The sequence below is a fragment of the Paralichthys olivaceus genome, chromosome 3, assembly GCF_024713975.1.
Source record: "Paralichthys olivaceus isolate ysfri-2021 chromosome 3, ASM2471397v2, whole genome shotgun sequence".
Classification (NCBI taxonomy): Eukaryota; Metazoa; Chordata; class Actinopteri; order Pleuronectiformes; family Paralichthyidae; genus Paralichthys; species Paralichthys olivaceus.
Genome location: NC_091095.1, coordinates 26021582 through 26047923, shown reverse-complemented (window position 1 = coordinate 26047923; position 26342 = coordinate 26021582). Strand labels below are relative to the sequence as shown.

At 38.5% G+C, this 26342-nt stretch overlaps 1 protein-coding gene across 20 annotated transcripts in view; it reads left to right on the top strand.

Moving 5' to 3' along the window:
- Nucleotides 1-26342, top strand: part of ptprfa (protein tyrosine phosphatase receptor type Fa) — a 229067-nt gene that overhangs the window by 42358 nt on the left and 160367 nt on the right. For 18 of the 20 annotated variants that reach the window (XM_069522627.1, XM_069522623.1, XM_069522622.1 and 15 more), the window contains exon 2: nucleotides 24297-24459. In XM_069522627.1, the coding sequence (XP_069378728.1) occupies nucleotides 24366-24459 (94 nt within the window). In that variant the 5' untranslated portion in view covers nucleotides 24297-24365. Of the gene's footprint in view, nucleotides 1-8621; nucleotides 8707-11215; nucleotides 11524-24296; nucleotides 24460-26342 lie in introns of those variants that run through there. The other 2 variants (XM_069522619.1, XM_069522620.1) reach the window with 2 other exon arrangements.

Sequence of the window (26342 nt, the reverse complement as noted above, 5' to 3'; positions counted from 1 at the left end):
TATAATTTCTGCTGCTTGATCTCAGGGAGGAAGGATTATGAAATTACTAAACTAATACTGGCCCACAGACTAGTGAGAGACAACTATGCACTTTGAGTGAACTATTCTGTGTGGCTGGACTAAAGAATAAGGAATGAGACCTATTCTCTCACTTGTCTAGTCAGTAGTTTCTTTTGTAAACTGTCTCTTTGAACAGCTGATTTGCAACAGATAGCGTGGGCCAGAGTGTGCCACTAATATAAAATTAACATGACTTGATCAGGAGCAGTTTGTAGGTATTACTGGTCACACAGGCAGCCTGCATGAATGTAAACTATAGATGAGGCAAACATGGTGTTTCAGTTATTTTTTGAACATTTATTTAAATAAAATACTTCAGACCTGAATTTGACAATGCATCCTTGATCATATTTCACCTTAGATTAAAAAAACGCAAATGATTCTCTTCCACACATCAAAACCAATCAGATAAACTCAAAAGTCGTAAAATTGTAATAAACACTATTTTAACATAACTTGTTAGATATATATAAATATCACATGATAATTGAACATCATCATTCAAATTATTCAACAAAACAATATGTAACAAAACAACAATATTTAGTTAACAATGAAAAAAAAATGCATTTACAACACATCAACATTACTCTCTCAACTCAGTACTGGGTTTTTAACCTTTGCTCATACTACAGTATATTCCAGACAGACTTGCTTTCTGCAGCAGTTTTCACACTGCACTGTCTAGAGCGCACAGAATAGGCAGCACGATGGCTCTTCAACCAGGTCCTTGTATACTTTCTAGGATCAAACTTGGAAGTAGACAGGCCATTGATATTAATCATCATCAAGTATGTTTGAGATCAGTAGGACAAGCCCTCTTGTCTAGCTTATATTTTTCGTAAGGCTAAAGTTCCTCTCACACTCTGCTGTACTGACAGTGAAAGTTTTCATACAGTTCATGAGTGGTTTTAGGTCCTTGGGCTCACGACTGGGTTCTTCCAGTAGGTCCCGCATCCCATTCAGTGCTTGGTCTGTGCACAAGTTAAATCGCTTGCACAGTCGCTAATTTGTTCTTCACCATGGCGGATGCTAGGCTTTGATGGCCATTTACTCTGATCAAGGATGCTGAGGTCCTTGATGGTCTCATCCTCAAAAGACGCGTTTCTTCAGATTGTTCACAAGGCTTTATAAGAACTGGCCTGGATTGATAGACTTCAGCTTTGCAATTGTTTTCAGTGTCATCTGCTCTCTGATTTTCCAGTTCAACAAGTTCAAGGAATATGAACTCAGGGCTTTCTTCTTGAATTGATGCTTCAATAGAAACTCTCATGACAGCTTTGTGACTTAAAGAAGATGCCTTGTCAATTAGGACAGCTAACTTACTGGATGATATAATACTACTGACGATTTTGCTCTGCATCTCACTGGCAACATGTTGTATTATTTGTGTTGCACTGTAAATTAAGTATAGAGCCCATTTTTACACCAGTCAGTTCCTGCAGCTCAATGAGGCTGTCATGGTCTGAAAAGGGTCGGTTCTTTTTGGCCAGATGGTAGGCTGTTCGAAACACAGCTTCAGTTTCCTTCATGTAGGACTCAGTTATAGCTTCCATTGCATTCTCAATGGCAGCTTTGTTCTGTTGCTCTGCCACCTTCACAGCCTGAGTGTGGTCCTTGGACAAAGCTTGTTTCTTCATTTTATTTCTCAAGGCTGACAGACTTGTTGTTCTACTTCCCTGGCCAGACACTTGAATTTCAAAATTCATGCATTCTCTTGAAAGTGATACACCTTGCTCCTTGTTGATCCCAATGGAGTTCACACTGCTACAGACCAGGCATCCTGTGAAGCATAAACAAACAATGCAACTACTGTATCCACAGATGTGTGCATGGTCCATTTCTTCCACATACATCCAAGGACACACACACACAATATTTCTCTGTGTCCACTGTTTCAGAAGTTACCCAAGCAATTTACCTAAACTTACCCATTTTTTTGTTTTTGGATCCCAGGGGTTCTTGGATTTAAAATCTTCTTTTTGTTTGGCAGTCCACAGATCTGGCCAGTCATTATCAATGTCAAAAACAACAAAAGTGATTGAATTACAGGTTATAAAATAACAAAAGTGATTGAATTACAGGCTATAAATGTAATAAGGGAAACAATGACCACAACCCATTCAAAAGTGTAAAGTTTTCATAATCCGTTTCATATGATTTTTTTCCCCCTAAACAGTCAATTACTACGGAGCCCTGGAGGTGACATGGATGTGGGTTTTTTTTTATCTCACGCGCGCAAGATATAAATAGATGAATGCATCTATATGAAATGGACTAAAAGAGCGGTCATGCCCTTATGAAAAATACGTTTATTCAAGTTTGTTATTAGTATACTTCTTTTAAACTAAAAATAAGAAAGTATGCTTTCAGCATACTTTTTATGTACTAATCAGATATACAGTACTTAACAAAATTATACCTAAGTATACTTGGCTTATCTTATATAAGTATACAGAAAAGTCTAAGTATATTTGGCCTATATTTGTACTTACTCTTTTGATCGAGATATACTTAAGAAAAGTATAATTAAGTATTCTTGCCTTATATAGAAAGTTTAAGTATACTTGGCATATAGTTGTGCTTACTCTTATGATAGAGTAGCCTATTTAATACTTTTGTACACATATTGGCTTCTTTGAGGTTGTACTCCAGCATGTTTTAGAAGAAGAAGAAGAAGATTTTGTCATGTTTACACTATTACATGCATACATGAAATTCATCCTCTGCATTTAACCCATCCAGTTTACATAGTATCTTATAACTTACATGTTAAAGTTAAGTAACACATCAGCTTTGGGGTGGAATAGCTGAGAGTAAATAGTACACAAGTGGAACTGAAACTGATCTTATATGTACAGAGTGTTATTAAACCACACAGAAACAGATAAATATTTGCTTGATTTTACTGACAATTCTTCACAGGTGTGCGGTCATCTATATGTATTTTCTACGCAAGACTTACTTTATCTCACGTGTGTCGACTTTGGGCTTAACTGTACCGGTGTAGCATCACTAACATTAGCTGAGCTGCTGGCTGATGTTGATTCGCGAAGACGTTTGTAATTGTGAAATTAAATGTTTGTTTGAATAGCTTGCTTCATCTTACCGGTTCATTACAAATCCTAAAGGAAAATCATTTAAAGTAAAATTGTAAAAGTAAATTTGTCAGTTAGCAATATTTATCTCGGCATGACCCGCCCTTCTCTGCCTCCGATTGGCTCATCAGTCACCTTCACCTTCTTGCTGTTGGTGATGAATTTGTGCAAGTGGAGCTTCCCAGTATTGCAGAGGTCCCTTGCTTCATTAACAGCCTGGATAGTCTCAGTGTCCACACTTGCCAAACAACATACAAATTAGGTTGTATGAACTTCACGGTGGCTTGACTAAACTTGCCTTCACCTCGCTGAGACTTAAAATGATCTTGATCGGATTTCCTATATCTTTCTTGTTCTGTTGGCTTTATTGCTTGCAGTGAGGTGATGGGGTTGCATGCAATTCTGAAATCAGGGAATCTTTTGCTTTCATCTTGGAACTTTGTGACTGCTCTGTTCCAATGTGAACTCAACCAATCTGGCAATTTGGCTGCTATCGTTTGATTCTCAAAGCAGTCATTTAGAGTTTTTAAACCTTGAACATAATTCAGACAATTCAGAAGTACTTTATTAATTCCCGTAGGGAAATTCAAACGTCACAGAGCTCCTGAGAAAGAGGTGAAAGAGCAAAAGCAGGTATAAACATAGTAATATAAAAATCAAGTAAGACTAAAATGAAATAAAAGATATACATATGTAGAAATAAAAACCGGGTACGTATAGATTTACATGAATGCAAGTTAAAGTATACACAGTATACATTATTAAGGCATGGCTGATTCAACACTGCTCAGGAAGTCTACAAATTCACGGCGTTCCTTGCTGTCTTTGGTTCCAGTCTTATGCAATGATTCTATTTTGTCACTATATGATTTGCCAACTACAAAATAATTTCCATATCTGTCATCAAGTATGATCCAGGAAGCATGGAAGGCAGTTTCTGTTCCAACAATTAAGTGTTCTTCAACAGCCTCTTGGCCGGACCACCTACATACTTGGGTAAAAAGAAAAGCTTGTCTTGGTTTGGCAAGTTCATGCGATCACTTAATGTCTGGAAAGATAGCTTCCAGTCACTATACTTCAGAGGATCTTCTAAGATAACAGAAGGTTCTGGAATTGGAATCCTATTGGCTGTAATTGCTTCAGCAAGTGTTTTCACAAGGTCATTAGAAGGTTCATGGGAAGTAGTAAATGTAGCTGATTGAGGAACAGGAGCTTGGCTGAGTGGAGCTTGTTGAGAGGAAGTGGTTGATTTAAAGGAGCCTTGACTTGAAAGACCTGGAGAGAGAAACAGGAATGCTTGGTTGAGAAACATAACCTTCTTGTCTTTGCGAGGAGCAGCAGTGAGGTGTTCTTCTTCATCACCTTTGATGCTTTCAGTATACACTTGGAGCTTTGCTTGTGCTGCATTGTTATTTTTTAGTTCCTCCAATTGTTCCACTTCTTTCTTGCAACTTAATTTTTCTATTAGTACTGTCTGATATGAACTGAGCTCTTTTTCTTGCATTCCATGCTTCCATTCACTTTTCTAGAGCTTCTCTTTCAGCTGTTAAATATTTATCCTTTGCCTCAAGTTTTCTGATTTCCATTTCAATGCTGTGTTCAAAGAGCACTTTGAAATTCTGGAGTAAGAAGTTACTTTAGCTGGACTCTGATCTGACACAACAATGTAAACTACAATGAGCTACAGAACCATCAAATAGCAGAAATATAAATACATCCTTTGAACTGTAAATACCAGCATACTTAACTTGTGAAATGTGCAAAATTAAAACTGAGAACAGTGATTTATGAATGATCTTTGACCTGTATTACAGTAAACACAATACAAAAGTACATTATTTGATGTTTGACATCATAAATTGTATTGGGTTTTTTTAAAATAAACACTTATTTAAGTGTAGATTTGTGCAACATATTTCAGAAACTTTGTACTGTTGACATTCCTTTTCACAACACATAAAAAATGTTTAGGGACTCAAGACACCAAGTGATGAAGTGTTTCAGGTGTCATTTTGTCCCATTCTTCCTGTAAACAAGTCTTAAGATGTGAAATAGTACGGGGTCTCTGTTTAATGCACCACACATTCTCTATTGTGGCCAAGTCGGGACTGCACGCAGGCCAGTCCACCACCCCCACCCTCTTCTTCGGCAGCCATGCCCTTGTAATGTGTGCAGAATGTGGTTTTGCATTGTCTTGTTGAAATATGCGTAGGCGTCTCTGGAAAAGAAGTCGTCTAGAAAGCAGCATATGCTGCTCCAAAGTCTCTATGTACTTTTCGGCATTAATGCTGCCAACACAGTAGGGCTGTCAAAATTGCTCCAAAATGACGTTTGAATATTCACTCTAAAAAAACACATGGGTTCAAACCATTCGAATATACGCGCATGCGCAATATGCATTGTTTCAATAACAGGAGGACAAACTAATACAACGAGACATAACTACTTGTATAGGTATTTTTATTTCAGTTTTAACATAAAACATACCTATACATTATAAAATAAGTAAATGAACTAACTGTAAAACTTAGACCGTAAAAAAAGACAGCTCCGTCGCTCGCCCCCCTCTCTCTCTTTATGCGCGATGCGCATAGTGATTTAAATAAACAATTTGTTAATAACAATTGATAATAACCATAGACTGTAAAGGTAATAACGGGTCTCTGTGGCTGACGTGAGCTGAAGGTAGCAGGAGTGTATGTTGCGAGTTAAGGGGGCACGTCAGCCAGAACTGTAGTGGATGTGTATGTGAGTGAATGAGTGAGTGAGACTGCTGCCTGCTGAACAGAGGGTCGCAGGGAGAAGGATCTGAAGTGCCCGTGTTTTGGCTACAAAACCCTGCCGAACCGATCCGAAACCACATTTTTAGGCCTGACCCGTCATGCAGTGCGCCCACTCGCAAAGCAGCCGCTGATGTGTTTTTTTCCACAGCCAAATATTAATTTTCACAATCGAATATTTGTTTTTTCAAAATATTCGAATATATATTCGAATTTAGAATATTTGTTGACAGCCCTACAACACAGAATTGTAAGTTATCTTTGCCAAGAGCAATGACTCAACCCCATACCTTGACAGATCCTGACTTTTGGACTTGTTTCTGATAACAGTCTGGATGGTCCTTTTCATTTTTGATCCAGAGCACATGGCGTCCATTTCTTTCTAAAAAGACCTGAAATACTGACTCATCTGACCACAATACATGTTTCTACTGTGTTATGGTTCATCCCAGATGCCTTCAAGTCCAGAGAAGTAGACAGCACTTTTTTTCACGGTTCACGGTTCCTTTTAGCACAGTCAAGTTTTAACTGGCATTTGTGGATGTAACTACGTATTGTAGTGCTTAACAAATGTTTGCCAAAGTAATCCTGAGCCCATGTGGTTATATCATTGATGGACGAATGACTGTTCTTGATGCAGTGTCGTCTGAGGGATTGGTTAGTCGGTTCAGGTTTGCGCCCTTGCCCTTTAAACACTGAAATTCCTCCAGATTCATTGAATCTTTAAATAATGTTATGCACTGTAGAGGATGAAATATCCAAATCTCTTCCTATCTTTATTTGAGTAATACTGTTTTTAAATATTTCAATAATTTTCTCACATGTTGGCAAACTGGCGACCCTCTGCACATCTTTGCTCTTAAAGGAATAGACCTTTCCTGGATGCTGCTTTTGTACCGAATCATGATTATAATCACTTGTTGACAGCACCTATTTTAAATCACTTCATCATTCAATTATTCTACCTCATTATTAGCCCTAAATTGCAACCGTCCCAACTTTTTTTGGAATGTGTTGCAGGCCTGAATGGCAAGAATGGATGTATAGTGACAAGTTGAGCAGACTAACATAAATTATCTTTATACTGTCTGCAATGAAGACAAATTCAAATTAGAAATCACTGCTGTCTTTTTTTATTCTTATTTTCCACACTGTCCTAACTTTTTCTGAGGTGGGGTTGTATAATAATTAGATAATTTTAACCTTTAGTCTATTTAATATGTACATTTACTTATCTATATAGTCCTTGTAGTTCCTTAATAAAGCCATCCAGTGAATGGAAAATGTCCACTGTTGTTCTTTAAGATGGTCACGATGGAAATACTGGTGCACTTTAAACTTCAGCAGCTGTTCATTAGCATTTGTGCTACTTTCATGATACTAACTTAAAAATGTTTGCTTGTTTAACCTTTACTTGACTGCTCACTGCTTCACCCATACAAATGTGGTCATTCCAAATGTGATACTTCCTTTAACGAATGTGGCGTCTCTTGTGGGCCGACCTCCGCATGACACTTTATTGTCTGATCCTCGCAGTCTTCACCAACATGGAGAAATGTTCTACTATGCCGCCCTTAGTCAGGACGAGAAGGCTAAGGTTCCTTTTTCACAAATGTTTAATGCATACACCAACACCAACATCATATAATACTTTTGCCTGCGGTGTATGCATCTTGACATGTCTTTGTTGGATGACTTGTAATTGCGGAGAAAAACAGTAGTCCATTTATGCCAGTTATACGGGAAATTATATTTAAGCGATTGCATGATGGGAGTAAAATAAAATACCCAAAAACTCTATACCTGTCTCATGGCAGGTGGGAACTAATTAAGGGGACATGCATCTACAAGTTAAATAATACACATGGAAATATAACAATTTGATAATAATTAAAGTGCTATAAATGATAATGAGAAATTGATGCATGATAATTGTGCATGATGAAGCTAGAGGCTCTGAATAGATGATGTGGGTTGTTGGCTCTTTTTGCTGTTGTTCTGATGTTCATTCATTCATTCAAAATATGATAATACTAACATAACAGTGATTAAACTAAATAAACCATAAATAATAAAACAATGTCAACTGGAATTAACTTTTTTTACACTTCATAACTCACCTACCTTTGGGACTCAAGCAATTTTACATGGCAGACGCTCTTTCTAAGTAGTCTCCAAGCTCCTGCTCTGTGGCCGTGTCTGAAGTGACCCACAGTAGCAGAATTGAGGCAGAATGCCTGAAGGCTGCCTGTCTGCAGTCCATCTCTTCAAGGTTACATATCAATGGAGGGTCACATGGCAGATCTCCCTAGCAGCCATACTAAACAACTCTCCACTCACTACCCTGTTTGTTTTTCCTATTTGGTGTCTTTTACTAATTTTTATTTTATATGAGAGAGAAATAAGTTATTTGTTGAGGAAAGGTGGCTTAGCTGTAATTGCTGTTTAATACCCAACCCTGCTGTATGGAGGGTGTACCTAAGTCTTGACCTCAAAGCATGTTGCAAAATGGCACTATGGCATAGGCAACAAGATGATGTTGAAATAATATAAAATTTTACACAACTCACACTGCTTGACATTGCGGTACAACATCAAAAGTCCATGATAAAAGTAGTGTTAAGTTGTTTCTGCCCCCTGCTACTGCTGCGCAGATGATATATGGGCTTGTTTATTTTAACAGGAGGAAAGTCTCTGCAATGAGCCAACAGTAGCCCCAACCGTTGAATACGATAGGCCGTGACATCCATGAAACAGAGACTTGTACAGTAAGTGGCTCTACTGTTCTTTTTCCTTCACTAAATGAGTACTGCTACTACTATTAAAGGAGATGTTCGGTTTTTTTCAATCTGGACCTTATTTCCAGCATATGGTATGTAGATCTACTCACCCATAAAGGTTTGGAGTAACTTGGAGTCCTTTGGACGATTTTAGATCTACATGGCGATTCATAGTAAATAAAGAGTATCGTGGCAGATAATACATTATTTAGAGGCTGTATTGTGGATGCCCGAACCCTTGCGTTGTATGGATATACGCCGATCGCGTGTTGATCTAAAAGCATCCGAAGGACTCCAAGTTACTCCAAACCTTTATGGATGAGTAGATCTACATACCATATGCTGGCAGTAAGGACCAGGTTGAAAAAAACCGAACTTCTCCTTTAACACTCAGAGAGAGAGCCGAGAGAGACCGGGAACACTTGAGCACCATCAGGTATCAGATCTGACTAGATGAAATGTAAACAATAACATTGTAAAGAGGTTATTGGTTATTATTGATAACAGTAACAAATTATATGATAATTAATTACTAATAAGTATTGTTAATGATAATAATAATAATAATAGTTGTTGTCCTGCAGTTCTGGAGTCAATGAGAGAGAGAAAGAGAGAGAGAGGGGGACTATGGGAGAAAAAAGAAACATAGTTATTGACATGTATTAAAATAAATAAATGAATGTGGGGGGGCAGAGAGACAGAGAGAAGTGGAGAAGTGCTCAGTGCATGATGGGTGTTCCCCAAAAGGAACGTTTTAAGTTTAACTTTAAATGCAGAGATGGTGTCTGCCTCCTGAACCCAGAGTGGGAGCTGGTGCCACAGGAGAGGAGCCTGGTAGCTGAATGCTCTACCTCCTGTTCTACTCTTACAGACTCTTGGAACCACAAGAGAGCCTGTGTTTTGTGAACGAAGTGATCTATTCGGATAATATGTTGTTATGAGCTCTTTGATATATGAAGGGGCTTGATTGTTAAGAGCTTTATATGTGAGGAGCAGGATCTTGAATTATATTCTGAATTTTACGGGGAGCCAATGTATAGAAGCTAAGACAGGAGTAATATGATCTCTCCTTCTAGTTCCTGTCAGCACTCATGCTGCAGCATTTTGGACCAACTGGAGGCTTTTTACAGACTTCCTGTGACATCCTGATACTAAAAAATTACAGTATTCTAGTCTAGAGGTAACAGATGCGTGGACTAGTTTCTCAGCATCCTTATGAGGCAGGATGTTTCTAATGTTTACAATATTGCACAGGTGGAAGAAAGCTGTCCAAGAAACTTGGTTTATATGTTGTATGCGTGTATTGCAGATTCTAAATTGACAATGTATGTAAATGTAAAAAATAAACTACTCTCTTTATGCTAGCAACGTGATGGACTGGTGACCTGTCAAGGGTGTTAAAGTGGATATGCCATATAGTGAATGGATGGGTTGATGGTTGTAATCTGGATTTGAAACAACAACAGTTATTGATTTAAATTCTATATTTAGTTTTATTTTGAAAAGAAGTTACAGCTTTTTAATTGCACAGTGCATGGTGTTCCTGGTGTATAAGGACATAGGGTATACCTGAATACTGTCAGTATCTCACAAGCTATTTTAAGACATGTCCTGTGTATGTGTTCCTAGAATTGGGTGCCTTTGACAAAACAACGCACAACACAACATTTAGATTTTATTAATTGGATGATCTTTATTTATACACATTGAATTTGTACTAAATAAAAATAGAATCTTGTCTATGGAACTTGGTTCTAACACTGCCGATTAAGCATATCAGGTCAATTTCTCTGTATTTGGCCTCAATTTATTAGTTTAACTTAATGCACTACACACTAAGAGTGATGTGTTTTACATCAACCAGCAAGTTTTCAAGCATTGAGGAGGGCAGCAACTGTAGAGATAGAGACAGAGTAGGCTACAGTAATAGGAGTATGGTGGAGCCTTTGGTGGGAAAACCTACAAAGAGATAGAGAGAGTGAGAGTAAGAGAGCTCCAGATAAAAGAGAAAGTCATCATTCAGGGGATGAGCTGTAGATATTGATTAAAAGTGAGACACATTGGGACTTGATGGAGGAGGATGTAAATTTACTCCAGCTAAAGAATAAATTATTTCACTCTATTCAACTCTGATTGAGAGTTATTACACTATATACCAGAAGGGGGAGACAGTAGTTGTGCACTGCAAGTTGATGTTGTTTATAACATCCAGTTCTGTTTCTGATTTTGGATCCCATCACTGTGGAGGTGGCTGGGTTGTTTATCATGTCGTTGACTTTATTTGTCAAAAGGTTTTTTGTGCTAATGCGTCAGAAAGTCTAGTTTGTCTGTTTACGGACAAGTAACGCAAATCCTCCCCACTACCCTCCTCTGAGGGAGGAGCCTGTCTCACCTGTGCTGGGTTAAACCCTTAGCAGAGCATTACCCAGCTTCCAGCTGAAACCTAACACCTCTGACATCAAGCACATAGGCATTGGCTGCTGGATGACTGGCCCTGCTCACAGAACTGCAGGCTGTTCCCTGCACTTCCCTCCCAGGAGAGCTCAGCAGCTTTGACCTGCGCTACTAGACACAAGGATCCGTGTTCAAATCAATCAAACTGCCGCAGAGCTGTGAAGCCTCTACCTGTGGCTGACCTCAGCGGCTGCACACTTCCCCCAGGCTTAGTGATCCGCTGGCTTGGAGGGGAATTGTTTAATGGGTTTTGTTGAAGAATTTTTCTCTCACTTCTAAGGAAAAAAGATGAAGGCAGCCAGCACTTATTCTCATCGGGATAGTGTTGTTTCTCCATGGAGCTTTATACAGGTAAGCACTTGCCATTCTGCAACTTGTGAAGTTTTCATCCTGAAAGTGGCCACCTGCTCTCAATCCTTTTGAGACTTTTTTTTTTAATATAATTTCAAGGTTTCAAGGTTCAAGGTTCTTTATTTGTCAGATTTACATAAATTAAGAGTAAATCATGCATTGAAACATGAGAGGCTCAGTTATGGTATGAGAACAGAGTGATTAAAAAGTAAGAACATTAAGTGTATAAAACTTTTCAAAACCAAGCAAATCAATAAACCTACAATAAACTACATCTTTACATGCACATATTTATGAATCTATGCTCTCCAAATTGTATAGATCTATATACATATACTAGTATTAATAAAAGTTAATTGACAGTGGCAGAAACCGGCATTGCAGAAGTGGTGATGTCTTTGTGGAAGTAAAGAGTGAACATTGAGGGTCCAGATGGCCTGAGAATAGACGCTGTTCTTCAGCCTTTTGGTTTTATCCATTTGACTGCACAGCCAATTGTTGGGGTGTGAAATGTCTCTTATGTTGCTTTGGGAACTAATCCTCACTCTCCTGATGGATGAGAGGGGGTGTTCTGGTGGTGCGTTCAGCTGAATGTACCCCTATGTGTAGGGTGCCAAAGTTGTAGGTGGAGTTTTTCCAGTGCCAGTCAGTCTGGCTGCTTGTCAGGACACCTCCACAGCTGAGGATAGCAGGCCTTTGGGATGTGGGTTTAGACCTTCATTTTTCAGTTGATGGAGGCAGCCTCTGTCTGGATTTTCCGAGTACCTGCAGGGTGTGAAGAGTCCAGATGAGGTCCTCATTCATTTGTACGTTGAGGTATTTGAAGCTGGAGACTCTATCAACAGATTTTCTGTTGATCTTTAACAGGGTGTGTCCACTGACCAGCTGTCTCCTAAACTCCCACCACCCCTCATTCATCTTTGTTCAGGGTCAGATTATTCGACTGTCAGACCTGTTACAGGTCATTGATCTCTGTTGTTTACTGCAATTGGCTTGAGACGCAGTCTTGGGGCCCCTGTGCTGAAGCCTAGTAGGTTGGAGGTGTCCCCCAAAACACCTTGGTGGGTTGTGAACCGAGTTTTAATTTTCAGTTAGGTTCCTCATCTGCATGACCAGGGTGATGTGGATTATGGCATTGAATGATGAATTGTAGTCTGTGATGATGTCCTTCACCAGCCAGTTTATCACTAGTGAAGTCAGGGCCACTGGGTAATGGTCATTTAGAGATAATAACCTGTCGCTCCTTATTGCAATGACAAGCATCCCTTTCTCTCACTTTTACCTGATATCATTCTAATCAATTCCAGCAGCTTAACGACTGATACAGATGTGCAAATAGTTACATTTCACCCCTAAAAGACGAGAAGTTTTTCTGTCAGGTCCATATCAACAAAAGTATAAAACAAGATGAATATTGTTAAACAGTTTCCAACAGACTCTTGAGCCTTTGAGACTGAATAGCTCCGACTTAAGTAGCCCAGACAGGGCTTTCCATCCACATATGTAATAATGGATTTAATACAGATATGAATAAATAAAAATAAATAGCCGTAGAAGTCAATATCTGGTGCCTCCAGTACATTCTAATGCCAATGATCCTTACCTTGGTCTTACATATGTTTTCTGCATGATTGTTAACATTTAGTAATTTATTAAAAATGAAATTTAGGAATTATAAAATTAAGAACAAACGTGCTTTATTTCACACAAAGTACAGAAAATGACTCAAAGACAGGATAAACCAAATAAAAACCTTGGATAAAATGTATGTATGTCTGTAGGTAGCACTGTGTTGGAAAGGGAGAGGAGAGGAGCTGATTTGTTACAGACAGCTTTAGTTCTAGCTTCTCATATTTGCTATTACCCTAACCAGTGCAGTTTCTCCTCTCTAATGGCACAGTGTGTGTATCACTTTTCAGCATTTGTATATATACAGTATGTGTGTGTGTGAGTCTGTGTGTGCAGCCCACGGTGGACAGGACAGAGAATCAGGGCAATTGTGAGCATATCAAAATGAGGCTGATCAAATCATTATATATTCATTTTAGGTCATATCACCAACCACTAATATCCAGCCTATCAGCCTAGTTAAATAGACCTGCTCTAAACAAAGCTGGGGAGCAAACTCATAACCTGAGGTTATAGGGATAGGGTTGGGTGTGGTTTGAATTATATCGATTCTGATTTTGATTCTGCTTATCAATTTCAGTTCTTATCGATTCCCCATTTTGATTCCAAAATTTAAAATAAATAGTTTTCTAAAATGTTTAGATAACAAAAATATCTTTATTGGACTGGTCTAATGCATGGTAGTTGTGCCTTATGTTACACCAGGGCAGCAGCAGCAGTACTAGCTTGTGGTAGACAGGCAACATTATAGAAGAAAACCAACACAACTCATCTCAGTTATCAGCAGTGTTTTGCCAGCTCACACTTAAAATCAACGAGTTCAAAGTTCAGTTGATTTAGAGGAAAATGAACTAGTTCACATGTATTGTTAATTTTAAAAAAATGTGAACTAAGTTCACAAATGAACACAAAATGTTGCTGATTCATTTTTCATGATGTTTAAATGCAGCCTCATAAACTCTGGAATCAAACAAACACTAAGTGACTTCATGTACTGATCAGGTCCTGATAACTAGTGACGAGGAAACAGAAACTCCAGCTTGATACAAACCAACTGCAGCTTCTGCTCTGATCATGAAGCAGCTGATCGTTGAGCAGCGAGAAACTGTGTTTCACAGTTCGTTTCCACTGTTCTTCAACAAAGTCACTAAACAAGCTCTGATTTCACTGCGTGTGTCGCTCTGAGCGAGTGAGTGGGGGCGGAGCCCTGGGGCCTGTGTGTGTGTGATACAGTGAGCACACACCCACATTTTAGCCTGCTCCTGGTAACATTCACTCAAGCAGAGTGAACATCACTCATGTTCACGTTCATCATTTGTGAACTGATTTGCTCAGTTTATCGTTTACGACGTTCATTGAACGCATTCATGCACACCACTGCTTATCAGACATGCTCAATGTCTTTAACCCAACTGTATAAATTAGTAGTAATTGAGATTGGGGCAATGTCGAAACTTTTTGCCTTGACAACACAGTCGTATTTATGGATAATTAGTTCAAGAAAAAGTTCTAATCTGTAAACTAATGTTAGATCAATAATTGTCAACTTTAAGAACTGTAATGAATATTAATATCATATATTCCATAACAGAAAAGTGGAAATCAGTAGTTGAGCAATTTGTGGATAATAACATTTGAGTTGCTTGTTGTACATCTTATTTATAGGAAACCTTCTGACATAAATAGTACAAGTCATGTTTTTGGAAAATAGAAGTCCGTCCAAGCAGCAATAGGGGCAAAATGCTAGAACTAAAGTGCTTTCAGTGCATTCAGCTAGCTGCCTGTCACCAATTCCACAAAGTCAATACATAAAAACAGAGGGAACAATAAACATGTAAACATACATTAAACTGTTCTTGTTAAGAAAGATCAATGTATCAGCCTTTTCCAGTAGTATATGTGATCTTTCTGTTAAAAGGCAACAGGGTCATCAGATGTCAATGTTGGTGGCATCTCTAGTACATCTTCCGCTCTCTGTCAGTCTGTTGCTGGATGGACGTGGTGCTGCTTTTAGATATACGATTTTCATCTTTAAGTCGTCTTCAGCAGCAAAAAGCTGCTTATCAAGTATTGAGATGCCTTTAATGGCAGTATTTTAAAAATACAAGGAAAGAGCATGGGAAGGATGTGGAACAATAGATGAGGCTGGGCAGAGATAAAATCTTCTCTCTCCCACTCGGATCATGTGAACCAGCTGCCGGAGTCGGTCATCACCTCATCAATGCTTTCTATACCTGCTGACATGTGCTTTTGACCCCAGCATTGAAAGCTTTCAAAAAGTACACCCCCCACCCCAACCTCCTGTTGCTCTGCCTCTGCCACCACATGCTGGAATCTGAGAAAGGCCTTTGCTTACGCGGGTTAATTGCCTCAAAGATTCCTGTGCTAATGGAGCTAATCCTGCTTTTGTGTAGTTTGCACTCCAGATTTGAGCTTGTTTGCCAAGTTACTCTGTGAGGTTGCATGAATGAATTGATTAGCATTGACGTCGTGGTGGGCTCTTGTCTGCATGATGAATTCTTCACAAAAAGCTCAGGGAGGAGTTTTAACCAAGACACAAAGCCACTATTAGAGACAGACACAAGGAAGATACATGCTCACTCATACACATATGTCCTGATGTCTTGATTCCATGAGACCTTCTACCACTGTGGGATGGAGATCAAACTGAAGTTGCCATCAACACTGGTAATGTAATTTCCTTAAGAAGAGAGCATTTCACTCTTAGAACCCCCCCCCCCCCCCCCCATGTTTTTGAGGGTTATCTTGCCCCTTGAAACAGTTACAACGGTTTGTGGTTGAAATCTTCACCTACAAATTGGGACAGCCCTTCAAGAAGCCGTTACATCATCAGTAGTCGTCGCGAAAACCTGACACATTATAAGTAGTCGACGATGTAAACAGACAAGACAAAAGTTTTTGCCGTGGATGTCATTGTAATAACATTGTTGAGATCTTAAATAAATCAATGCCATTGTTTGCAGTTACTAAAGTGACAAACCTATAATATCCAACATGTATGCTGATGCGAGTGAATCAATGACATTTGAAGTTGAAAAGCTTGGATGCTCTGCATTATTTCATGTATGAATCAAAAGCACACAGGCTAACAGGCTTCAGGCTAATAGCAGTGGTCTGTATGCAACCCTACCAGGACGCTTTGTTATTAGAGGAGCAGTTCAGTTGGGTAACATCGCTGCTGTATGCAGGTTTAATTAAGTGCATCGTTTATCTTCAATGGGGGGAGGGGGCTGCGATATGAAATTATGTGAAAATACAGGATTATCGTGCAAAAAAGGTGCTAGAATCATATATTTTTTAAGGTTGTGAAAAAAATTACCATAATTCATTGAAATTATATTAAACTAATAATTTTTTTAATCCCTATTAATGGAGAAAATACTACACTTGGGGTTATCTCTCCCAGCTTGCCTTCCAAGGCATTTTGTGAAAATTTCCATACCCCTAGTTGAAGTGAGGGCCGGAAAAATCTCTGTTTCGAGGGCTGTAAAGCCCTAACCCTTGGCTCTACCTCTCCGTCCCAACAGGTATTGGGACAACCTACCCCTACACACGCAAAACAAAGGGAAATGCTCAGAGATAGGGCAAAGGGCTGAAATTGGAATCGGCCTAAATCTTCTTTCAAGCGACATACAAAACCTTTCTCAGACAGAGAGGGAGGGTACAATTTTTGAGTGTCTATTTCTTGGCTCTTGGATCATTTGCCGGGCAACTGAGAGGACTTGGCTCCCAGTCAAAAGCAGTCTGACACATAACCTCCTGTAAACTGCCAAAATAAGTTTTTATAGTTTCCCTACAGAGTCAACAATATTAATTTGCCTTGGTGGTGTTGGTAGAAGACCAGTGCTAGTCTCATACTAAGCTAAGCTTACTGGTAGCTTTATATTCAGAGTTTATGGATGGGAGTGCTATGGATGTTGTCATGTAACCCTCATGAGTGCAAATCCAAACAACCAAGGGCAAATGGCCACATCACAGAAAACATTTAAAAGCTTGGTGAATTGGTAAAAATAAAATAAACAGGTTGATTGTTTCCCAGGTTAGAAACACACTCCAGGAAGCCCATCTCTGCATTAAAACCAGAACACACACACAAACACACACAGGCACACATGATGTAAGAGTTAGGAAAATTGACCTGTATTAGGTTCTTGTCTGGCAGTCAGCTTGAAAAGTTTGCTATTCTAGTTGGATGGAGTTATTTGTCTTCACATCAAGTTACAGAATTAATAGCAATCCATAACTCACACATAACGAACAATAATTTAAAGAGGACAAATATATACTAATTAAAGTGCAACTATATGAATAAAACCTGTTAGACAAAATGCTTTTGACAAAACAGTGCATAACACAAGGGTCTTTTACACTGTTGAAACAGGGAGTGAAGGTATGATAGTGGAGTCTGTGGACTTCCAAAGCTGATTCACAACACCTCTTATCTGTCAAGTCACCAGGAAAGAATGAGTCCCGACACGCCTCCTGAATGCAGAAGGGGGAGTCCACCTGACTGTTATGACAGGATTCATCGTCTAAGCCAACCACTCTTTTCTTTCATTTCACTAAGCCAAGCTGAATTCTACAATAAAATAGAGATTAGGGGAGGGCTGGTATTCTTTGAATATGTGTTATCACTCAAATGAGAATGTGGTTATTTATCTATCTAGAGCTCAGGGGCCATCCTGCTCACAACCAGTTTGTCTGTCAACATTAGTATGCCGTTGGCTGATGGAGAGGGAAATGATGAATGACTCATTCAGTGCAATTACAAATGGACTTATACTGCACTATTATGTTGTATATGACACTATTTTGATTAGAAAGGTCATGTAAACAGCATATTATTTTTCTATATTTCATCAGACGTGTGATATGCTGATCTTATTCAAGGTTTAGGAGATTTCTTTGGAGTTGTGTACCAAAAATTCAGAAATGAGTTTTTGATTTGGGTTGAAGATAATTAGATAGCCTTTTAAACCTGAGGAGGAGGCAGCTAACAGCCATCAGCTGCGCCGATAACTCCCCTGGTACGGGGATACACTAAATACATTGAGTGCAAGAGCTTTTTTCATTAAAGTAAAAGGAATACATCAATCTACATTAAGCTACAAGAAAATAAATGAAAACCAAAGTAAAATTTAAATTTCTGTTGGAATATTAACACTGTAAATTCAAATTTGACAGTCCATCAAACCTATTGGTGACCTACTCTAGATAATTGTAGCTGATTTATTTTTATACACATTGAGCAAATCGACGTATTTGCGCAACTGATGATGTTGATTACGTTGACGCGTCGCCCAAACTCTATTCTAGACATTTTAAGGAAAGAGGTAGAGATACCTCTTATTAAAAAATTCAGATATGCCATATGGTTGAGGGGATGGAGCGGTTGTCCTCTAACCAAAAGGTCAGTGGTTTGATCCCAGTCTTTCCCATCTGCATGCTGAAGTGTCCTTGGGCAAGATCCTCATAGAAAAAAGTGCTACCCATAGATGCATTGTATGAATGTGTGTGAATGAGTGAATGAAAAAAAAAAAAAACTTCTTTAAAGCACTTGGTGTGGTCATCAAGACTAGAAAAGGACTCTGTAAGTACAGGCCATTTACCATCTACACCCAAACCCACATTATATGTGTATATATATATATCCAAACTGTATATATAATCTGCTTCAGGTTATGTTAATCAAAACATTTCACATATGGTATCACTGTATATTTTTTCAGAGTTTTACAGTAACACTAAAGACACACAAGAGAAGCAAGGAGATGTTTTTTATTTTTAATACAAGTACAAATGTTTAACACAATAAAGTTAGATAAAATCAAAAACCATACATCAGATGCACAATAAATATTACACAGAATTCCAAAAAGTTCCACATTTTTAGCTTAAGGTGAAACTTAACATAGTTAGTAAGTTTTAAAAAATAAATCCTTTTTATTGCACTAAAATCCCAGCTACTGAATACATTAGAATACACCATACACCACAGCCATAGTGTTCATCATTACAATGACTGCCGTTAGTTAGAACATGAACACAAGGCATTCCTTTTGGTTACTGGCATTTATTCACAATACAAAACACATTACTCAGGTACAATACAAGCATTCTCATCAAGAATAAAATCAAACATTTAACAAATACAACATGTACTTACATATGACATATAGATACAATATAAGTTATTAAAAGACAATTAGCCTTTAAACATGAATTGAAATGTAAGGTTTTCACCTTGATAATGTGTAAAGCCCACTAGCATATTAGTACATCAGCATACCCTGTCGCTCTACAAATACATTACAGAACAGAAAACCTTTCATAACTTATTGGCCTTGTTAAATCAAGGGGAGTAAGAAGAACAACCTTACAGACACTACACCATGGAGCAACTCAACTTAAAGGGGTAGTTCACCGAAAAATAAAAATATACTCATTATCTACTCACCACTATGCCGATGGAGGGGTAGTGAAGTGTTTGAGTCCACTAACTAATTTGTTGTAATATACTGTACTGTTGTTGTCTAATTACACCATAACAATAGAAAATTGTGGGTTGTAATTAAAAGGTCCAGCCACAAAATGTAATCAGCAGCTTTTCAATTCAGCTCAATTCAATACATTTGCAGGGAGGTCATTCCACCACTGAGGTGCCAAAACAGAGAAGAGTTGCGACTTCGCTGAGCGGGCTTTGTTTGCTCTCAGCGATGGGGGTACCAGTTGGCAAGCTGATGTAGATGAGCGAAGTGCTCTCGTTGGGCATGTGGTCTGACCAGTGTTTGGTGGTAGACGGGTGCAGTTCCATTGACGGCCTTGAGGGCAAGCACCATCGTCTTGAATCGGATGCGGAGAGAGGCGAGAGAGACCAGGAACACTTGAGCACCATCAGGTGTCAAAAGGTCTGAGTAGCTAAAATGTAATCAGTAACAGTGTAATGAAGTTATTGATTATTATTGATAACAGTAACAATTCATATAATAATAAATTACTGAAGTATTGTAATTAATAATAATAATAATAATAATCATCGTTTTTGTTCTGCAGGAGTCAGAGTTATCTGCAATGAGAGCGAGAGGGATTATGGGAGAAAAAAGAAACACAGTTAGGGGTTGTGGCTGAGAGGTAGAGCGGTCGTCCTCCAACCAGAAGGTCGGATGTTTGATTCCCAGTCTTCCCATCTGCATGCCAAAGTGTCCTTGGGCAAGATGCTGAACCCCAAATTGCCCCATAGAACAACAATAAAAGTGCTAGCTATAGAAGCACTGTATGAATGTGTGTGTAAATGACAAACTGTAGTATAAAGTGCTTTGAGTGGTCTTCAAGACTAGAAAAGTGCTATATAAATACAACCATTTACCATTTATTAAAATAAATGAGTGTGGGGGGGGCAGAGAGACAGAGATAAGTGGAGAAGTGCTCAGTGCATGATGGGAGTTCCCCCAGCAGTCTAGACCTACAGCAGCATAACTAAGGGATGGTTCAGGACTCACCTGATCCAGAACTAACTATATCTTTATCAAAAAGGAAAGTTTTAACTTTAACTTCAAATGCAGAGATGGTGTCTGCCTCCTGAACCCAGAGTGGGAACTGGTTCCACAGGAGAGGAGCCTGGTAGCTGAATGCTCTACCTCCTGTTCTACTCTTACAGACTCTTGGAACCACAAGAGAGCCTGTGTTTTGTGAACGAAGTGATCTATTTGGATAATATGGTGTCATGAGCTCTTTGATATATGAAGGGGCTTGACTGTTAAGGGCTTTATATGTGAGGAGCAGGATCTTGAATTCTATTTTACAGGGAGCCAATGTAGAGAAGCTAAGACGGGAATAATATGATCTCTCCTTCTAGTTCCTGTCAGCACTTGTGATGCAGCATTTTGGACCAACTGGAGGCTTTTCACAGACTTCCTGGGACATCCTGATAATAAAGAATTACAGTAATCTAGTCTAGAGGTAACAAATGCGTGGACCAGTTTCTCAGGATCTTTCAGAGACAGGATGTTTTTAATTTTTACAATATTGTGCAGGTGGAAGAAAGCTGTCCTAGAGACTTGTTTTACATATGTGTATATTTTCCCCTTTTCCTCTAGGGGAACATTTTACTTTGACCATTTCCACTGGAATGCCAGGGTTGCATGGTGTCAACACAAAGCCTTTCATTGTGCTGTGTTTGATTTCATTTTTAGCACCAGCTTGTCAACTCTATCAAAAAATAACCAAATTTTCTGTTTTGGAGAATGTGTTTTTGATATGAAGATGAAGCACAAGACTTCAGTTGATTTTTGGAATTGTGCTGTATAATGACAGGACCTTTAGACATCGTTTACAGTACTGGGCATGTTTAGGAGTATGGCAGAATGTCCCATGTGTTTTTAGGGATCAGCTTGGAAATGATTGGGATTTTGATGTAATACTGAAATAGTAAAACTGTACCTGTTGACTTTCTCTACTGTTAGCCAACTGTGACAGTGTAGTTCCAAGGCCACAGTCTACTTTCCCACCTCTGTGTACTAACATTGCTGGTGATCATGTTGTGCAGTGTTTCATAAACATTTAAGACTGTAGAAGAATAGTGGCAGTCAAGGCAGGATTATGATTTCAACTACCATTATTATTATATCATACAAAAACAGAGTACTATATAGCGTATATATAGTGTGGCTGATGGGTAGAGCCGTTATCGTTCAACCAGAAGGCTGGCAGTTCAATCCCTAAAACTTCCACATCTGCATGCCAAAGTGGCATTGGGCAAGATGCTGAACCCCGAATTGCCCCTCATAGAACTAAAAAGTCCTGCTAATAGATGCACTGTATGAATGTGTGTGTGAATGAGTGAATGGCAAACTGTACTGCGCTTTGAGTGGTCATCAAGACTGTGGTTTGTCTAAATAAATACAAACAATTTACCAACCCCAGCACAGTTGGCAGTGCACAAATGATAGAGACGCAGTAAGTTACTGACAGTATAAAATAACTTTTGGAGCTGTGCACTCTTGTTACTTTCAACAACCAAAGAAAATTGCAATGATGATGGATGCTGTATTCCTAGTGAGTTTTTGGTTTCAACCATAACCATAGCCTAGCTTGAAAACTCAGTATTAAAATAGAGTACTTGTTGGTCAGTCCCAGATTTATGTATTTTGGAATTTGGATAACTTTCCTCCACAATGAACATAGTGGCGATATGTATAACTAGTCTGGTAACCGTGACACTAACAAATAGGATTAGCATACAAAATTATAGGTTTTGCATGAAAAAGTTGGCCAGGAATGGAGTCAAATTCCCAGCCTGAATTTTTTTTCCCAAATTTCCATTTTTAAAAGATGATTTTTCTTTAGTCCTGTTGAGGGTTAAAGAGATAGTTCACTGAGAAATGAAAATTCACTCATTTTCCACTCACGACTATAACGATGGAGTGTGCCCTTGGAGAGAGCTTGTGTGCATTTCCAGTGTGTGCGCAAACATGTACACGGCTCTGAGGAGGATGTCAGAGGACATTTAGGCTTTGGGTTTCTGGACACTTGGATGACACCACAGTATGGAGGCATTTTATGTTTTTTTGTCGTTTTATTACGTTTGAAAAATTGATCACCAGTTACTTCAATTGTTTTGAATTTGGCTGCAACACTGTTTACCCCTCATTTCTCTGTGAACTATACCTTTAAGGGCAGATGATGCACACCTTGTTAAAGGTCCAGTGTGTAAGATTTAGGTGAAAGGGAACTATTTAACAAATATTTAATGTAGAATAATCCTCATGATGTTTTCACTAGTTCATTTCATCTAAATTGTATGAATTGTAGTTTTCTTTACCACAGAAAAGGCCCTTTAGATTTAAATACTTTAGATTTACATCAGGGGACCCTCTCTACGGAGGCTGCCATCTTTTGGCTAAGGGGAAAAAACAGGTAGAACCCTCAGAGAGATTCACATGTGTTTGAGTCCACAAAACACTTTTGGAGTTCTAGGAGCAGTGTGTTGCAGAATCCAATACAACTGAAGATATTAGTGACTTGTCTTCTTAATCCACGCTCTAGGAAGAAATTCACTGAGTGAGCAGCTGAAAAAGAGCAAAGAATAATGTTCACTTCAAACTGTCCTTTATACAAATCACGTCTTTCATTTGTTGTTTTCTCTCTTTTAAGTTCTGTTTTAATAAATATTTTGCTGCTAGTGGGTATAATAATATGTCGCTACGAAATGATTCCTTAACCTTACTTGTAGTAAGTAATATGTGGTACAACATGTTTCTTCTTACGTTGCATTTGCTTCCTTGTTGGAGAATGGTGTTGCTGACATGGCTGTCCCTTGATTCATTTGGTTCTGACAGCTCTTCAGATGTTTCAATCATTTAAATGGATTCACTAACTGCTGAGAAATCGTCTTCTGTCTCTACAAGTTGTGTGACATAGAGCTCAGCTGCCACTATGCTGTTGTACATGGAGGGTTATTCAGAAAGCTTCATGGCAGTTCCTTTTTATTTTCCTTTCCAGTTGTATTTAGATTATATGAAAACCTATTGTAACATAAGTGAAAATAAATTAGTTTATAATGAAAAATGTTTATATGCCAAAACGGCCATTTGGAGAGGACGCCTAACATATCTCTACTAAAACCCTACTAACTTTGCTCTGCTCTGGAAAAAGGGCCTAGTCAATAATAGGTTTTAACTGTCTCTGTATCTCATAGTTTATGCTATCATTAACATTTGTTAAGTGAATACATTTTTCAGTGAATTCCTCTGAAGTTTTAACACCAATATCTTTTCATGAAACTTTCTGTGACGGTTTTTACAGCATCCTCTGCTGTGCTGTTGGCAGACATGGCATAATGGTATGGAGAAATGCTGTTGAAATGTGCTGTAGTTTCCCTCCTGCTTCCTGTCAAAGTGCACCTAATGACTTGTCAAAGACGTTGCTAACTGTCCCTAAACTTTCTTTCAACCCTTTCTGTGACACTTTTTGTAATTGTTCAACTGAATGAATATTATATATAGATGACCTCGATGGGCAGCTGAATAACATGTAATTTATTCATTATTGTAAATAAAATAAAGTGGATGGATAAAATCCAAAGAAGCACCACCTTTAACAACAGTTCTCTTGTGTCTTTGCAGGTGTCACTCTCGATTGTGTGAGTTCATAGCTAATCAGCAGCAGTGCCGGGTCCAGAGAGGAGTCACAGCATGGACCTTAGATTCGGACTGCTGTCCCCTCTCACCAGGGGAGCTCTTCATCTCCTGCTGCTGGCCAGACTGGTGCTGCCTTCTCACTCAGAAAGTGAGTACTAATATTCACCCAACTGAAGGTTTTATGAAATGGTTAATGGTCTGTATCTTTATCACTTTTCTAGTTCTGATGAACACTTTACAGTACAGTTTCACATTCACTCATCACATACACTTATACAATACATGTATGTGTAAAGCTTGAGAAGGGGGTAATTTTGGATTCAGTATCTAAACCAAGGGCACTTTGGCATGCAGGAAGGGGAAAACTGGGATCAAACTGCTGAACTTCCCACTTTAACGCCTGAGCCACTGCACTCAGGTTAGTTAGAAGCACTATTTATGGGTGTAATATTTTAATTTGTATGGCAGAACATAAAATGTGAGTAGGTGGAGAAAGGTGAAAGCCTTTGTCAGTGTAAGACACAATGAGAGTGTACAGTTATTCTCTGGAGGCAATTGGGTCCAAAAGTAAGAAAACCTCTTACATGCTTACATGCTTAATATAATGTCCATGTTTAAAAACATTTTTAGAAAACTTTTTAGATCATTTAATAAACAGAAGAGTGTCTTAAGTTTTATTTATGAACACTTTGTCAGCACCAATTATTTATTTTAACATTGAGCAAGTACAACTGTCAACAAAATACAACCTTTATGCTGAAGCTAGCAGGAAGACTGTAAACACTGCAGGAGCTGCTGTCATGAGGAAGAGTGAAATAGGGTTTGATTTACTAGTCTAATTAATTCAAGATTATTATAGTCTGTTTGTCTGGCAACATATTTTATTTTTAGATGTATCTATCTGTCATCATGACCCTTAAAGGCCTGTAATTTAAGGTCATGTAGGGTCATTAATTATATTTTATTCTGAGAAAATTATTTAGTTTTCTTTTTCTCAGCACAACTTTTCATGCACTCACTGGCTGAATTATGTTATACAATGAACTGCAATACAAATTAATTTCAAAAATAGGAATTGGAAAACAATTTACATGACCTTAATTATGCCCAATTAGGTTTACAGAGTTTTAAGAAATGTATGTGGGATCAAAAAGGCATCAAAAAGTTGAATTTGTAAGGCCGCTAGAAAACAATGGCAAAAAACTTTGGTTTAGAAATTATGTTGACTTAGAGATGGAGGCCAGCCCAGAGATAGTCACAAAGACTGTAAGCTGAAACACACGACTCATGGCTTAAACTGTTGGATTCATTAAAGAATTAAATACGCCAAATGTTGGTTGTGGCTAATAGATTTGTGAACATGTCTAGCCATTGTTCTCTTCCGTGTTTACCTTCAGTTACTCTACACAGTAATTTTGCTTTACTTTCCAACCACTGATGTGAACAGGAACTCTATCTCAAAGAGGGGGTCATGGCTGGGTTTGGAGACAAAAATGAGCTGCATCCACTGACCAGACCTTGGGTAATGCAATGATGGCTCTATTGTTCACCCATGAGCTTTGTTGATTGTATAAATTGATTGTATATGCAGCAAACAGCAGGTAACAAATTGTGGCCTTGGTGAGACAACAAATGTTATAGACTGACTCTAGACAACACAGCAATCCATATAAAAATATCATCGGAATGTGCATATGTTATGATTGCATCACAATAAGCCATTTATAAAATGCTAAGATTAAAGCTTTCAGTGAATCAGACAGACACACTCACACACACGCTTTGAAAGAGTGACTGAGTGAAAGTGTGCCAAATCTCACCTTCTACACAACAAAAATAAATAATACTGATAGTAGTAGTAGGAATGGATGTTGAGGAGGATCATGGGGGCAATGGGTGCCTTCCTGATGTAAATGTAGTAGCTCACATCCACCATCTGAATGTGAGCTGCTGAAAAAATAGCAGGGACTCTATTGCTTAATTCTCACCTCAGTCACTATGGAGTACCTTCAGACTTGAAGGTTCAGATTT